Source organism: Balaenoptera borealis, assembly GCF_965194805.1.
Source record: "Balaenoptera borealis genome assembly, chromosome: 5".
NCBI classification, from domain to species: Eukaryota; Metazoa; Chordata; class Mammalia; order Artiodactyla; family Balaenopteridae; genus Balaenoptera; species Balaenoptera borealis.
In genome coordinates, this window is record NC_138862.1 from 87,249,086 (window position 1) to 87,267,511 (window position 18,426).

Genomic DNA, 18,426 nt, shown 5'->3' on the forward strand with positions numbered 1-18,426 from the left:
GCAGACTAAAGAAAATATTTCTCCAAAATATCTGCTTAGATCCATACTGTGCAATTATACTGAGAAGTAGTTGCTGCCCCAGACTTGGGTGATACCATTGGAAACCCTGCGTTTAGGGCAGTTGATGAGGGCAGAGTGGAAGAGCCCTCCCACCCCTAACAAAGCTGGATGGAGAGAGAACAGTGTGGTAGAGAAGGAAGCACACAGGCTGGGAAGTGGGTCTGGTTACCATCCGGGCTTAGCTTTGAGGCCTTGGCCAAATCACACCATCTCTAAGCCTCAAAGCCCCAAAATGTCTAGCAAAGACAGTAATGTCTACGCCACAGGGCTCTCATGAGATCAAACAAGTAAAAACATGCAAAACACCCAGCAGACTGCTCAGCACACAGTAACTTCTCTAAATAGGTTATAGATCCCTTCCCCGTGAGACAGGCCTAGAGCCCACACCTTCTCATCTGGGGATACCTCATAGCTTCACAGCCTGGTATCCAGCCTGAGAAGATCCTGTGACTTCCAATATTTTCTACGCTGTTTCTTATATTCTATATTTTAAAAAGAAGAAGAAGAAGAAGAAGTGGGCCAAAATTGAGTTTTCTTAATAAATGTTAGTGTCACTTGCTACACTCTGTGTTTCATTCATTTATGCCTGGTGTCATAATAGAAATTAGTTTAAAAGATTATTCTCAAGAATTATTATTTGTTAGAAAAGCTACTATTTTATATATTTCATTTGTGAAGAAACAAAATGATAAAAGAAATTTTTTAAAAATCAAAGAATTTTCTACAGCAAATCACAAAAAAAGAGAGGTTTCCGTTTATGCTGATACTGTTTTCTAAACAGTCAAAAATATCTCAAGAGATTCAATAAGGAAGTGGTAAAAGGTGATTCTGAAGTATTATTTGAAAAGAACTAGGCTGAAATAATTGCTAGAGGGTGTCATAATGTGATAATCAACTTGTAAAGTTTCACTATTCTCTTGTGGCTAGAATGACGTATTTAGAAGCATACCGGTTTAATGTAATCTAAATCCATTTATTTGCTTGAGTGTGTAGTCAGTGTATATTTTCTTTTTGCTGTCTTCATGATGTTTCAAATAATAGATTAATATTGACCTTATGGTGTAGTTCTATTTAGAAAATTGAGCTTGAACTATGGATAATTATGTGTATATATTTCTTACAATGTTTTAAGACACTGAATTAAAAAAAAAAAAAAAAACCTGCACAGTTGTATTACTGTCAGCCCTGCAGAGCTGCTGGTAAGCCAAGTTGTATAGTTTCATGAATTGCGAACTCAATTATCAGACAGGTTCTGAATTCTAGAAGCATTATCCCACAAGATAAATGGACAAGTCAGAAATGACACAGCTTGATTTTAAGGTACCAGGTGGAGGTGGCAATACAATCTGGGGGAAATCTTGGTTTGATATATGAGTGCATTCATGTGATTTGGCAGTGGTTTTAGACACCATGGAGATGTCACGTGGCCGACCTTCCTGCTCAGTTCTCGGACTATACCACACTTGTGAAACAGTGAGGCTCATGGGGTAATAACTCAAAAGCCAAAAGGCTATAAAGCAAAAAAGTTGCTAGCAGGCACTAACCTGGGTGTCATGACTCTTTTCAGGTAGTAGGTGTAACCTTGAAGAAAAAGTGGCACTGTCTTCAAAAAAGTGACCTGACCCTGGCTTTGGTGGGTTTTTCTGCAAGAAATAAAAAGCACCGCATGTGTTTATTATACATCCTTTCTAGCTGACCACTGCTTTGTTCTAGAGTTCAGCATGAAAGGACTAATTTTTGTTTTCTTTTGTTTTTGTTTTAGTGAAATGGCATGTCCGTTGCTAATTCTAGCTATTATAGTTGCACATGTGAAAAATACCTATACATAGTTTATAGATTGGTAGCATTTCAAATAAATGGTATACTGAAATATTGACCTGAAATTTTTTGAGATGCTTATCAATTGATATTTTTTTTCTTAGCCCAAGAAAAGAGTCTGAATCATTATTTTTTAAATTTTACCTTGTAACATTAGATATGTTTTTTAAAATATATTAGGAATTTAAATATAAGCATGCCACTTTGTTTATTGCTATATTATTAAACCTCTCGGAGCATGGAAAGAATTCTTCACAAATGATTTTGCTCTTTTGAAAAAAATAAGCTGCAAAAATATTTGTTAAACTATATATAGTCTGTTGATGAGGGTAGCTTATAAAGGTATACTGAGCTTACAGTATGTAATGTTTTATCCAAATAATTTTTATATTTTGAAAAAATGTCAGTTTGAGTGCCATAAATCTTTTCCCAGAATTCAGAACTGTATGTATCTCTATTTTAGGAAGATGACATTGCTTCATTAAAGGAAAAACCTGGGATCATTATGCACCCCAATTTGTATGCAGTGAATCACTGTTGCCCTTTATTCTTCCAGAATTCAGTTAATCTAAGGATTGTGCCCATATAAACTTTTCAGAACACAAAAGAAAATTACCACTGTTATATCTGCTGAATAAAATCTCTAATAGTTGATTTTCTATCATAGAAATAACACATTATCATTCAATAATGCTAGTTCTTAAGTTACAAACCAAAGAAACAAATTTTCAGCATTGTAAAGAGATTCACACATTTTTAAATGTAGTAAGTATACAGAAAGTTTTTCTTCCCATAAATAAAAGCTGCCACTCATTACATTTTAGAAAGGCAATGCCTGAAAAAATGGACAATGTTCTGCTTCTTAGAGTCAACCTACCTTTTAAATACTTAAAGCCCTGTGCAAACCAAAGATAATAATGTAATTCTATCCTCTTTAGTTGCACAGAGACTATCAAGATTTATTAACCTCTGGAGTTAATAGTGACCGTAGCTCTTAATTCCCTTTCAGACAACGGACCCTCATATGTCCATTTTTGTTTCTTTGCCTATATCTCTGTGTGCTACATTTGTATTTTAAGTAGATTTACAACACAGATATTCACGTGTGCACTTAGTATAAGGTTGTTTTCTCCAGAGAGGCTCTGCCCAAAGACCAAAGAAAATGGAAGGTTTTGTTTTTGAAGTGTTTAAAGATTATTTAATTTTTACATAGTATGAAATGTTGCTGATTGGGTTGGGAAGGTGATATTTTGGTTTTTGTTTTTTTCCCTTATGCCCTATCTACTCTCAAAAACTTAATAATCTGGTAAACTAAAACCCCAGAAAACCAGCATACCCCTTTACAGTCCATAGTTATGCTTGTATGAGGCCAAAAAATTGTAGCTATCAATATATCATTGCCTCTATTATTAATCCTCCTTTATTTACACCTGGATTTATGAGATTCTCCAATTAAAAGACATTTCTAAAATTCCATTAAAATTTTTTGATCTCAAGAACATTGAGAGTTGAAAATTTTTTTCATACTACCTCTCCAAAATAAACAAGCTGGGTGAATTCCTGTGATGTTAGGCTGCCGAAGAATTTTTAGAGGTTTTATGACACGTTTACTTTTTATGCCCGATCCACTCAAAAATGACAGACTCCAGAGATCACCGAGCAAAAGTCCTCTGTGGGAGTGAGACCCTGATCCTAATCCCTAATCCAGACTCCTCACTGTCATTCAAAACACTTAGGGATTATATAGGAATCATTTTTAAATGAACATAACAGGCAATCTATAGTGTTTTTAAATCAATACTATAAAAATTGTCATGTCATGTAAATTGCCTTAAAATATATTATACATATAAAATACTATGTTAAAATTAAATGTAATATGTCAGCTGTAAAGGTGAAAAAGTAGCTAACTAAAAAGTTCACAGATAACCTTTTTTCAGATTTTGTGTGTTTTCTCCTCAGCCAAAAGCCTCAAGATTCACTTGCAGCAGCCTACCTCTTCATTTATGTTGGATTGCTCTTTAAACATTAGAATATCTTGTGATAAATAATAAGTTAAAGATTTCTCCTGACACAAGTCATTGTTGATTTCACTGTTATAGGGAAAAGGCTCTAGGGCGGCAGATAAGGCTGTTGCCATGGTGATGAAGGAGATACCGAGGGAGGAGTCTGCTGAAGAAAAGCCCCTCCTTACTATGACATCACAGGTGGGCAGACCCTTAGGGTTCCTGTAGGAAGCTGACATATGTTAATATATCAGATATTGTGATTCTTAACTAGAAAAAAAAAAAAACATTAACTCGATCCAATTTTTTTTAAAACACAGTTTCAATGAAACAATTATACAATATAAAATGAAAACCAAAATTGCTAAAAAAAAAAAAAGGAAAATTCCATCATTTAGTTACTTATTCGTGGATATTAATTTTCATTACTAAACTTTAGTTAAAAAAAGAAAAAGAAAATATATGTGTAAGTAAAACATGTCGCTTCTTTATAAAGGAGTCTTGTTAACAACTTTGGGAAAGAAATAACAATTAAGCTAACGGTACATTTGAACAATAACCAAAAAAAAAAAAAAATCAAATTCCTATGAATAAATACAACTTATATTGCATACATATGTCAGTTTACCAGTAGAATATCTAAAATTTCTTAAATGTTAAATATATTTATGTTGTGACTATGCATACTACGTATGTCTATACATATTTATGTGGATAACTAATTTACAGGAATGAGCCAGAAGTCCCTGAGTCTCCATGCAGAAAATGGCATTTGTGGCCCCTCTTCTACTTAGTGACCTTGACAACAAAAATATCATCTCTATTAAAAGCACATGAGGGGCATTTTCCGTATTTATTATAATAAGTATAGAAAAAGATTTGCATTTGTATGCAAAGACACACTGAGAATGAATCCTGTATGTCCTCAGGGACTTTTGAAACACCCTGTAAAATCCACATACATATGTATGTATAATATACTCATCACCACTCTGGAACTATCAGTTTTAAATTCTTAAATGCAAAATTACTTACTTGCATTTATCTTATAATTTAGATTAGATTGTTATCTTAAACATTTCTTTTTTTTTCCGTAATGCAATAGTAAATACAGTGATTCAGTTCCAATTATATGAACATGTCTAGATTTAGAAAAATGTCCATTTAAATTCCTCATGAAAGGCATTTATATCAAAAGCTAAATTATGGCAACTTATTTTTAGAATATCATCAGATCACATCCCCAGCTGCTGCCAACATGTGTGGTTTCATTTCATTCTAAACACTATGCTGTAAGTAATGAAAATTATAATAACATATAACATCAAAATTGAATAATAAAAAAGTTATAAAGATTCCCAGGACTTTGGGATAATCTTATGTTGTGAGATTTTTGTTTTTGTTTTTGTTTTTGTTTAATCCAAAAGAGGAGATGCTTCTTCCCAATGACACATAGTAATAGTTGGAAAGAAATTTGCTTAATATTTACCAAGGCCTCCATTCTTTACTTAATTTACATAGTAAAACATATACAGTTTTACATTGATCTCCTGCCTCTGTAGAATCCATATCCAAAATATACAGTCCACAGTTCCTCAGGCAAATGTTATGGGAGGTGAGAACCACTTGGAGTTCTCAGCTAATGGTAGAGCCATATTCATCAGTAGGTAAGAGCTATCCAAATTTGCAATTGGCATAGTTGTGCTGCAGCATATCATTTCAGGACATCACGATTTACGACAGGCTCTAGTGCCCAAAATTCTTTTTCTTCAAAACCATGCATTGCTATGTGCTTTCCAGTAATCATTTTCAAATGTCCAAAATTACCACTATAACCTAAAGTTTAATTTAAATTTAATGCAAAATAAGAATTTTGATTTTTTTAATTAGAAAAGAAACTAATTATTACCGTTTTCTCATATTCAGAACATTTGTGTGTACCAAGTTCCTTCTTTAATCCCTGTCTAATGTTGCATTAACTGTTTTTGAGGTAATAGTTACAATTTTACTGCATGAAGATGATATAATGCTTTCTTTGATGCATCATATTCTTGTTGTATAGTGACTAGTTTATGAATCAGCAAACGGAGAGTTCTGATTCATAAAATGCAATGCACCTATTGTGTTGATAATCTTATGGAATTAATCCTGTGACAGCTGTGATACAATTATTTCTCAGTCAAATGTGGTTTTATTAGTTGATATACTTTTTCCACTATACACAAGTGGCTTCTTCCCTGCTATGCACCAGTGGCATGCACAAGCCAAAAAGCAGCAGAATGATCTGAAAAAGTGAGTACTTCTCATGGCAACCACAGCATCCAATCTGTGTACCATACCACATTCTTACTCGTTATCTTGTGTGAATGTATTAGTGTCTTGAAACATGTCTGTCCCATGTCTCCTGTAAAGCCCCTATGACATAGTGCTACATACTGCAGGACACATTGACTCATCTTCATCACTGGTGTGTCGATGCCAGCTGCTCATTCACAGATCCCAGAAATGTCTGAAGCTAATTGCTGCTCTCCCAATAATGTCTTCAGGACAATCATAATTGATAAAATACAGAATAAGTCCTTGAAACACTGAGTCCCTAATTTGTTTAGTAACTGTTCATTCCACAGATTGGTGAGTGTAGAATAGTTTATATTGAAGCATTTTTGTATTATGTGATTATTAGGATCACTTTTAGAGAGATTTAGCCAAGCATACTCCAGTCAAGTCATTTATAGTACATTGAACAAATTGAACAAAACAGAAGAGTTGGCCAGGTGACCTGAACTCAGAAATTGTGGGACCCCTGAGAATTGCTCTTTTTGTTTCATTTAATTATTGATTCTTTGCTAAACAATGTGTCAAGCTCTTCATAGTAGTTCAAGTTCATGCTGTCCTAGACTAACACTTTAAGTCAAACAGTATGGAAACAAATGTGCATTGATGAGAGTTTTGAAGGGAAAAAATATGTGAACCATCAAGTCTTGGAGGAAATAGAGTTTCTCTAGACCTGTGCTGTTCAATACAGTAGCCGCTAGCCACACGTGGCTATTGAGTGCTTTGTGGATACCTCGAATTGAGATATGCTGTAAGTATAAAATACACACCAAGTTTTGAAGATTTAGTCCAAAGAAAAATAATGTAAACTATCACATTAATAATTTTTATACTGATTACATGTTGAAATGATAATATTTTGGATATATTGGGCTAAATAAAATGTGTTATTAAAATTATTTTCACCTGTTTCTTTTCACTATTTTTAAAGTGGCTACTAGAAAATTTAAAATTACCAGGCTCTCGTTATATTTCCATTGAACAGTACTACTCTAGACTGTAATGGTATAAATAAATCCAGTTTGAGGCTAGAAGGGAAAACTATATGCCAGAAGATTGAGTATATCATAGAAAAATTTTTATTCTTCTTTATGAGAATGAAATGGCTTTAGGGAATATTTTTCTCTCATAAGGAACCTTCAGAAATTTTCATTTTAACCACCTCCCCTGGTACTTTTGTAAGTAGGGAATAGCCCATTCATTTTTTGCTGTAGAGCACAGTGTCTTAAAACTATGTGTTCCAGACCTCTTCTTGTCAAGGGAATTTTTTCTTAACTCAGGCTTTGTTTTTCTATCTGTCCCCACCCCTTATAGTTTGATACTGATTTAATTTTGTGTCTGATAAAGATAAAAAAGTAATGTCCTTGATTGGAAAAACATTCACAAGGCTGCTAAATACAGTCTTGTTTGGGTTTTCTGTTACCTGAAACAATTGCTTTAATTATATTCTCCTTCCTGCCTTGATGTTAGTAGTATCCAAGCTGTAAACAATAATATTTGTTCATTTCTCCATGAATAGATTCACATTTTTATGTCTAACTATCCTGTCAGGAAAATATTTGTTGTCAGTTGGTTGACATTTAGATCAAGTCAAAGAGTTGAAAATTATCACATGGTTATCCTTTACAGGAAGATCCACTGAGATGCATATAAAGAACTGGGGGATGGGGCAGTACCATTAGTACTATTAGCTCATAAGAAATTAATTCAGTCGGGTGGCAGAATTACCATGACAAAGCCTTCAAAGGCTGAATACTAAGGGGTGCATAGTAATGTTTCAGTTGTTTCCTCTTTTCAATGGATTGAGTCAGTCAACTTAGTTTTAATATGGTGACTATTTTGATGGGCTTTGCACACATTTCTAAACTTGGATAGGACTAATAAAGCCATAAACAGATAGTTTAATTATAAAATTATGAATGAAAGCCTACTTAACAAATGACATATATTGTACTTTTAATCAAGAGAGTGCAAATAATAAAGGAATTTTCAAAATGCATAAAGATATGTCTATTGAAAGCATATTTGTGTTTTTATTTATATAAAAATAATCTTAATTTTTCTATTATTTAGATGAGATAGAAAGACTGGTATATTTTTACAAACTTTTTAATCAACATTACAAATATGAGATATTTGTTAACTGTTTTTTAGCTTATTAGCTTCAGTGTTTTAACTTTTAAAATTATTCTTTAAGTACTAAAATGTTTTAAAATAAAAACAGAATAATTTACTTTAAACTAAAACAATAGATGGAGATCATCAATCTGAAGTGTAAAATTATAGAATAATGAGTTATTATCCTATACAGACCTTGTTTTCTCACCTAAAATGTATTTTGGTTTAGAGTTAATTCTTAGTGATATAAGCTATCACAAACTTCAGCTCTATATTTTTTAATGAAACACCTAAGCAATATATTGTTTAAAGATAAATAAACTTAGACTTAAGTCACAAAACAAGCTATCTTTAATGCACTGGAGCTTAAGTAGCAGGCAATATTTAAAAACAAAATACTCTCCTTTCATCTTGGTTAAATATTCAGCTTAGATCATATAATAATTTAATTTTTTAACATTTAAATTAAGGAAATTCAAGTTGAACTAAGGCAAATGTACTTTTAGACAAAGTTTTAAAACAGACAATAATTCATTAAAGGTGGATGATATTGTCTGCATTCTGCTCAACACTAAACACAGTACTGATATAAAATAAGAACCAATTTTGTCCTGTGGTGGCAACTTTTAGCCACATCAACTGACCGGTCTGACTAAGTCATAAGTAAATTGAAGGCATTTGACTGAATATTTCATTTACAACCTATGATTACAAGGAAGGTGTAAAGGATCAATAGTCTTGAATTCTGAGTGACAAGAAGCTCCTACATGCGAGTTCTCACCTGTCTTCTTACTTCTGCTACTCCCTTTTGTTTCCATGTCCATTGACTGTGTAAGGGCTTTCTCTCAGAATCTCCAAATTTGAATCTCTGATTTAAAATCTCTGAGTGAGGTAGTGGTGTTATTTCTTGAAGTACCACTGGCTTCCCACTTGCATTGGTCCATGTCCTGCTTCCAAAGATGGAATGAGGCAGGTCCATGCCTTTATTTCAATTTTTCTCATTAGGCATTCATTCTTGGCATTTTTGACTTCTTGGTAGAAGCCTTGCATTTGGAAATGTTCCTTTAGATACCTCTAGGTTTCCAAGCATTTCAATGATGTGACAGTGGGGGAATGTGGACTTAGATTTGTGGTTTAAAATTTGCCAGGAATTTAGTAAACATTTCTGAGGACCACTGGCCTCTCTATGAGTTGATCAAACCCCATATGAAATTGAGGATGCCCATGCAATCATTCTTTTATACAATTCACCATTCAGTTGGACTGTATAAAATCAGTCAACATTTATTAAACTGCCACTATGAGATACAAAAATTAATTGGATAAGGTCTCTACCTTCAAAGAGATCATAGTCTAGTGGGAGGAAACAGGTGAAACTAAGGTTATAAAATTGGGTAAAGCATGGGAACGCTGAGATGTTGTAAGAAGGCACTTGCTGCCTAGAGCTGAAGAACGTTCCCAGACAATGTATCAATAGAACGGGGTCCTGAAAGAGAAATAAGAATCTGTCACCATTAGAAAGGTCTTTGAACTAATCTAAATATTGAGAAGAGGACAAAGAAGGATAATAAAGGAAAATTTTAAATGTAAAGTTGAAATAAAGGCCTTAGCAACTAATGAAGTGGGTCATTTTAACTCAGTTAAGATCATCTGATTGGACCAAAATTGCAATCACTCCCACTCAGTTATTCAAAAAAAAAAAAAAAATTGGAAACCTTTTGACTCACCTTTTATTATTTTTATAACATCAATGTACTCTGTGCCAGAAGGATGAAATGAGGTAAGTTCATAAAGTATTTTCAAACTGAAGGAAGTAATTCTAAGGGGATGTCAATAAGCTCTATCCTACCAATGAATAAAGACAGAATAAATGGCATACAATTTGGGAGTAAAGCTTAGGGGAACTATTTGGAGGATTCAGTTCAGTTTGCAATATTACTTTATGACCTAAAAGGTTTGCTTATTCTCAAGTCACCATAGGAAAACCATAAATTTGTTTGAAAATCAAGAGGGAGGCATGTGAAAAGCCATTCTTATCTATACAAGTAAAAATAAAATGGGACTTAGTAGGGCTAAAATAATAATTCTTAAATTCATCTGACTGAAGATACAGTTCAAAATTGGACTGTTTGAGATAGATATTTTTATATCTTCAGTTTCTGCAAAGTCACTGTCCCATTTGGTAGCCATTTATTGAGCCCCTCTTATATGAAGACATTCTATTCGAAGTTGTGAAGGATATAAATATGAGTAAGACATAGCCTCTTACCTCAGAGTTAATATCAAAAGATTTTTTTTCATGATATCTCCTATTTCATCTTCCATATCTCAATCAAAACCCAAAAACCTTCAGTTCCCAAATTACCTTTCCATGCTATCTGAAATGTGGCCTTTCATCCTCTTCACCCTTGAGCCCTGCCACTATCCCCACTCCAATCTCATCATTTCCTGACAGCTAAACGGTGCTGTAGCTCGAAAAGCACAGACTCAGAAAGTAATGTGAAGTCTCCTCTTTGATTTGTATCTATGGAAGAAAGTCACAGGAACAGCTCAGTTACGGGAACAGGACAGACATGTTATGGGAACAACTCCAGTCTAGGGGTGAAGTGTGGTCACAAATAAGACAGTAGGTGTGGAAAAGACCTTATGAGGAGAAGCCACACCTTAGTCTTGGGCACTCTAGGGTCTCTCTGAATAACATCCTCTTTGGTATTCTTTTCTTCCTGTGCTGAGAAAATCTGAGTGCTAGAAGTAATTTCTCTAGAAAATAAGTCTTTAGTTTGAATGAGGAGAGAGACTCAAAAAAAAAAAAAATCCTATTACCTCTGATAAAGAAGACTTGCCTAAAAGGATAGGCCTTTCAATTAATTGTGCCTTTCCTTTGTTTTTCCATTTAGATATTTATGTGGAAAGGTCTTTCTAGAATTCTTTTATCAAATTTAGACTGTAATTTTTCAGTGTTTGCAATTAAAAGTATCTACAGAAATCTAATACCCTGGTCTTCTAAAACCGTAGGTAATCTAGGTCTATTCTACACACCTACTCACAGAGCTATGATTTGGAAATAAATTTAGTCCTTTTATTTACAAAGGAATTTAATTGTATCCAAAGTAAAGAAAAAGTATAAGGGGGCTTTTGTGGAATATAAATCATATGTAGCTTTTACATAATAATGGATATTTCTCAAGACCAGGACTAAGAGAATAAATTTTCTTAGTTATCTATCAATAACATCAGACTTCTTCAGAGAAATAATGGCTAACAAAGAGAGTTATGACATCACACATATGTCCTACGTATTTTAAAGTTGAAGTTGTATTGGTTGTATTGAGTTTTTGCACCTTTTTCACTTTAGCCTAGGTCAATAAGACCTAGTAGTCAGAATGCACAACGTAATAAATGTAAGCCTGTTACAATAAACTCTATGAGTATAGTGTGGTGCCATATTTGATGGTGACCTTCATCTTCCATGATGTTTATAGCGCAGCAGAATCCAGCTCTCCCTTGACAGCCGTGAGAATGACACAGCCTGGAGGTAGACATTGTTGCTACATCAAGAGCACATCACCATGGTGATATCATACTAGATGGGTTCAATATGCTAAGCACATATGGCTAAAAGGGCAAGTTCTCCCAGGAAATACACATTAATGTATGAGTCTTTAAGAAATTGCATAAACACAGTTTTTACCTGAACTACCTATAAATGAAAAACAGATCCCAGAAAACTAATCACATTTTCAGAAGAGCTGGCATAAACCATGGCATTTACAAAAATTCTAATATATTTTATCCCCAAAACATGAAAGGCTAATAGTCCCTCAACATTAAAAAATATTTCAATATAAATAGGATGGGTGATATCCAAGAATGTTCAAATTCAGATAACAAAATGCAAAGAAACTCGAGTTTTGTTCGTGGATTAAAGGAGCATCCCCCAAAAAAGGTTACAACCAAAACAGACCTCAGATAATTTAGAGAAATCTGTGACTCTTTATACATAGTAACACTAAAACTTATAGTTGAAAAATTTTCTCTCTCTATAACTTGAACATTAAAAGAAAATGAGCATTCTTAATGCTTAGAACCCTCGATAACATATAGAAATTAATATGAGTGAAATTAAATTGCCAACTCTATCTCAAAATCTTAGACTTTAGTGAAGATCTGAGATTTATCCATGTTAAGATAATAGCATGAATGTGTAAAAGTACCAAAGGTGCCTCTTGGTTTTCAGTCCCCTAATAATCACTAATGCTTCCATATTCCTCCTTCACCAATAATAGAATTGCATTTTTTCTTCCCATATTTACCATTATTTAGGTCTCTTGTCATGGTCCATAAGCTCTAAGCTATAATACCACTAACAATGCCAGAGAAATAATGAAGTGAAAGTGAGTCATAGAAAATATTTTGATTTGGTAAGACTTCAAAACACTTCATTTGTTATTTTATGTGTCTCTTAAAATACAGCCTTGCAAATAAGTATTTTAAAATCTAGAGATTTTTTGGCACATCTTTTTCCTATAGCAAGTAGAAAACTAGATGACTATGCCCATTTTAAGAAAGGCCAATATAAAAACTCCCAAAAAACTAAGACAGTTCTTTTAGGGACTAACCACTTGTGTTATCTTAAGTGTAATTTTCCCCTTACCCTTAGAAACAGAACTTAAGGATGTTTGGATTCAAAGAGGTGCAGAATAACTGAAAGTAAATAGTTGGCTGCCACTGATAATGAGAACTACTAAAAATCAAACTGAAAGATTTCTGAAATTAGAGAACAAGCCAATGGGGAAATATGACTGAATTGACAGAAATCTCTTTTACATACAGATTTTCACAAACATATATACTGGATACCTGTACAGTTAACATAACAATATTTCCTACTCTCTCAAAATACTTGTTATGCACTACAAAAGCATTCCAAGGAAATGTAAGGAAGGGCGTGTGCCTTTAGGTGACTTGAGCTTTTTAAGAGAGAGAGAAAAAGAGCGTTTATCCATCCACGCACACGGATCTCTGTGTGTGTGGCGTGCTCTTACCACATAGCACTGACTGGCCAGTCCTAAACAGAATGTGTCACCTCAAGGTCTGAAGCCATGGTTCCAGGTCTCAGTGAGAGCTTTTTGTCCAGGTGAAGAGTGAGATTGGCCCTTAGGAACTGTGATTCAATAGGTGTCATAGTCTACATACTGAAATTAGAGAATAATTCCAAAACTGTTCTAGGAGGAGGAAAAAAGCTTGAGGTTTAAAAACTGAACTTGGCTGCATCAAAAATATGACAGTGCTAAAAGGCTCATTCCCCATCCCCTGATTTTTTTTTTCTTTCTTGCCTCTACCCCATTACTTATTGATTGATTTATTTTTTGGTAGGCTTGCTATTCTCATTTTGTTGCAAGGCTGCACTTTAATTCAGCTGATTCTGCAGTTGGACAAAGTCCTTTGACACCTGTGTTCATTTGTTCCCAGCTGGTGAATGAACAGCAAGAAAGCAGACCCCTCCTGAGTCCCTCCATCGATGACTTTCTCTGTGAAACCAAATCGGAGGCAATAGCAAGGCCAGTAACGTCCAACACAGCCGGTAATTCTTTCACTTTTAACTTATCCTCAAGTGGAGTTAATTTTCATGATAGAAAAATGCACATTTTCTTTCCACAATGCATTTTAAGTGGAGAATAATGTTTGCAAACAAATGAAATTTTAGAATATATATTGTTCAATATAAAATAAATTGCTTTTCTTTATAATATAAGAAACTCCAATGGATATTATCCAACCGATTTTGATAAACATTAGAGTACCACTATTAGCAATGAATCATTTTTCAATGCCAATTTTCATATTTACATCTTCGCATCTCAAGTCACATCATATAGGAATTCTTTAAAACAAAAGCATCTCTTTCAGAGTAAGGTTTTTCAAGTTCTGGCTGGAAATATTTTGTATGACAAAAGTCCAATAAAATAAAAATATAGGCAACCCCTTCAAGTGGATTGAAATGACAATTAAAATGTCCTAGAGACTTGGGATATTATCGAGACAATTTTATTTTTTGTCATATAAATGGATTACTTGCTCCTTCTTACAACAATTTATTTGAACATTGTTCTGGAATTAAATATAATCAAACAGTAAACTATCTGTATAGGGACTAATAAGTTGTCATCCAGTGAGTGAATGCAGGATGCCAGTGTATCAATCACACCTTCTCCAGCATCCTCTGCACTTAAATTCTCACTAATACGAAAACTAAGTCACTTAGGTACAGCCCACCCTGAAGCCACAACGGAAGATTTGACTCAAAAGCTACTTTTCGCCTTCTGGATCAGCGGCAGCCTTTCTGCATTGGTTTCATTCAGTCAACATTCACACTCAAAGGCATGTTGTTCAAATAAGAATGAAATAATGATGTCCAGAATCAAACAACAAAGGTTATGTTGGATTGCAGGAGAGAATTTAATGGAAGGAGAGGGTAATTACATACTGTCTTGTTAAAGTTCATTTCATTTCCCCATCATGTCCTCAGCCTGCTGCTTCCTGGCACAGTTTTATTATACTTTTAAGTAAGTGAAGAAAATCACAGGTGAAGGAAATTGTGATTTTTAAGAAATGCTAAAAATAACAGTAACTAACACAAGAGAGAGGCACTTTATGTGGGAGTGTAGCCTACAGTCTCTGGAGTTAAACTTTGTGAATTCCAACCCCAGCTCTGCCACTTAGCAACTCTGTGTCCTTGAGCAAGTTGCATAACTAAGTCTATTTCCTCCTAATAGTAGTAAGATCTATATCTCATAGGTTACTTGGGAAGATTAAATGAAGCAATCTATGTAAGTGCTAACACCATGTAAGCTCTAACAGTTGTTACCATTACTGTTAAGATATCAGTTGAAAACAGTACACCCAACACTTCCCTTTTCAAATGTGTTAACTTTCTTTATATCACACCAAAGCAATCATTTTCTAAATTCAACTATCGCTTTGAGTAATCAAGCAAATAAAATTGTACTTGGTACATTTTAGGCAGGAAATGAAACAAGTTCAGATCCTGTCAGATCAGTTTCATCCTCCTTACCTATGAAACTGGAGCTCACCCCTCCAAAACTGAGCTACCCCCAGCAAAGTACAGAGGAGCCTTGTGTCTCTAACTGCAGGAAAATCCATGAGAATGGGGTACACTGAGAAATTCCCGCTGTTCTCAGAAAAAGCTGCAAAGCATAATTCTCAGATCTTGATTCCAGTACCCTCTACAGCTCTCAGTGATGATAGAACTAAGTCACATAGGAAGGGCTCACCAGAGAGAGCCATATAATATCCAACTCAAAAGCTGCTTTTCACCTTGATTTTTCTAGCATATAACAGAGAGACCTGTGAAATATTGGAGGAAAAAAATCAAAAGAATATGTAATTTCTTGCAATCCCAGTACCTACAGTATTGCCTTCTGTATTAGTTTCCTAGGCCTGCCATGACAGAATGCCACAAAGTGAGTGGATTAGACAACAGAGATTTATTGTCTCACAATTCTAGAAGCTAGAAGTGCAAAATCAAGGTGTCAGCAGGACCATGCTTCTCTGAAGGTGCTTGGGAAGGATCTGTTCCAGGCCTCTCTCCTGGTTTCTGGTAGCTCCTTGGCTTGTGGAAGCATAACTCTAATCTTCACATGACATGTGTGCATGTCTCCCAGTATGCATGTTGGTCTCTGTGTCCAAATTTCCTCTCTTTATTACCACCCTACTCCAATCTGACTCATCTTAACTAATTACATCTCCATTGACCCTATTTCTAAATAAAGTTACATTCTGAGGTACTGGGGGTTAAAACTTCAACATATGAGTTTTGGGGGGACACAGTTCAATCCATAACACCCTCCAAAGTAAGAAGTCAGGAAAAATGGTATGTTGAGACTATGGGTTTTTCATTTCTTGGCCTCAGCATTCAGTGCATCTGGGTTACACAGATTTTTATCCTTAAGGAAGACTCTCATTTGATAGTATGTTTTTTTAATCATAAAAAATATGTCGGGGGGACCATCAAGATGGCGGAGGAGTAAGACATGGAGATCACCTTCCTCCCCACAAATACATCAAAAATACATCTACATATGGAACAACTCCTACAGAACACCTACTGAACGCTGGCAGAAGACCTCAGACTTCCCAAAAGGCAAGAAACTCCCCGCATACCTGGGTAGGGCAAAAGAAAAAAGGAAAAACAGAGACAAAAGAATAGGGATGGGACCTGCACCTCTGGGAGGGAGCTGTGAAGGAGGAAAAGTCTCCACACATTAGGAAGCCCCTTCACTGGTGGAGACGGGGGGTGGGCAGGGGGGAAGCTTCAGAGCCACGGAGGAGAGCACAGCAACAGGGGTGCAGAGGGTAAAGCAGAGAGATTCCCACACAGAGGATCAGTGCCGACCAGCACTCATCAGCCTGAGAGGCTTGTCTGCTCACCTGCCGGGGCGGGGGCTGGGAGCTGAGGCTCTGGCTTCGGAGGTCAGATCCCAGGGAGAGGACTGGGGTTGGCTGCATGAACACAGCCTGAAGGGGGTTAGTGTGCCACAGCTAGCCGGGAAGGAGTCTGCAGAAAAAGTCTGGAACTGCCTAAGAGGCAAGAGACCATTGTTTCGGGTTGTGCGAGGAGAGGGGATTCAGAGCACTGCCTAAACAAGCTCCAGAGACGGGCATGAGCCGCGGCTATCAGTGCGGACACCAGAGACGGGCATGAAATGCTAAGGCTGCTGCTACAGCCACCAAGAAGCCTATGTGCGAGCACAGGTCACTATCCACACCTCCCCTCCCGGGAGCCTGTGCAGCCCACCACTGCCAGGGTCCTGGCATGACAGGATCCAGGGACAACTTCCCCGGGAGAACACACGGCATGCCTCAGGCTGTTGCAACGTCACGCCGGCCTTTGTCGCTGCAGGTTCATGCCACATTCTGTACCCCTCCATACCCCCAGCCTGAATGAGCCAGAGCCCCCTAATCAGCTGCTACTTACCCCCATCCTGTGTGACTGAAGAATAGATACCCTGAGGAGACCTACATGCAGAGGCGGGGCCAAATCCAAAGCTGAACCCCACAGCTGTGTGAACAAAGAAGAGAAAGGGAAATCTCTCCCAGCAGCCTCAGGAGCAGCGGATTAAATCTCCACAATCAACTTGATGTACCCTGCATCTGTGGAATACCTGAATAGACAACGAATCATCCCAAAATTGAGGCGGTGGACTTTGGGAACAACTGTAGACTTGGGGTTTGCTTTCTGCATCTAATTTGTTTCTGGTTTTATGTTTATCTTAGTATTTAGAGCTTATTATCGTTGGTAAATTTGTTTATTGATTTGGTTGCTCTCTTCCTTTTTTTTAAATATATATATATATGTTTTTCCTTTTTCTCTTTTTGTGAGGTATATGTGTATTCTTCTTTGTGTGATTTTGTCTATATAGCTTTGCTTTTACCATTTGTCCTAGGGTTCTGTCAGTCTGTTATTTTTTTGGTTTTTTTTTTTTTTTAGTATACTTTTTAGCACTTGTTATCATTGGTGGATTTTTTATTGGTTTGGTTGCTCTCTTCTTTTTTTTTTTATTACTTTTTTATATTTAACAATTTTTTTATTTTAATAACGTTATTTTATTTTATTTTTTTCTTTCTTTTTTTTCTCCCTTTTCTTCTGAGCCATGTGGCTGACAGGGTCTTTGTGCTCCAGCCAGGTGTCAGGCCTGAGTCTCTGAGGTGGGAGAGCTGAGTTCAGGACATTGGTCCACAAGAGACCTCCCAGCTCCACGTAATATCAAATGGCAAAAGCTCTCCCAGAGATCTCCATCTCAGCGATAAGAAGCAGCTCCAATCAACGACTAGCAACCTACAGTGCTGGACACCCCATGCCAAACAACTAGCAAGGCAGGAACACAGCCCCACCCATTAGCAGAGAGGCTGCCTAAAATCATAATAAGTTCACAGACACCCCAAAACACACCACTGGACACGGTCCTGCCCACCAGAAAGACAAGATCCAACCTCATCCACCAGAACACAGGCACCAGTCCCCTCCACCAGGAAGCCTACACAACCCACTGAGCCAACCTTACCCACT

At 36.0% G+C, this 18,426-nt stretch overlaps 1 protein-coding gene across 12 annotated transcripts in view; it reads left to right on the forward strand.

Moving 5' to 3' along the window:
• The window catches only part of PEX5L (peroxisomal biogenesis factor 5 like), a 243,044-nt gene that overhangs the window by 134,991 nt on the left and 89,627 nt on the right, over positions 1-18,426 (forward strand). For 9 of the 12 annotated variants that reach the window (XM_082394029.1, XM_082394033.1, XM_082394023.1 and 6 more), the window contains 2 exons: positions 3,981-4,085; positions 13,809-13,920. In XM_082394029.1, coding sequence (XP_082250155.1) covers positions 3,981-4,085; positions 13,809-13,920 — 217 coding nt within the window. The remainder of the gene's footprint in view (positions 1-3,980; positions 4,086-13,808; positions 13,921-18,426) is intronic. The other 3 variants (XM_082394026.1, XM_082394030.1, XM_082394031.1) reach the window with 1 other exon arrangement.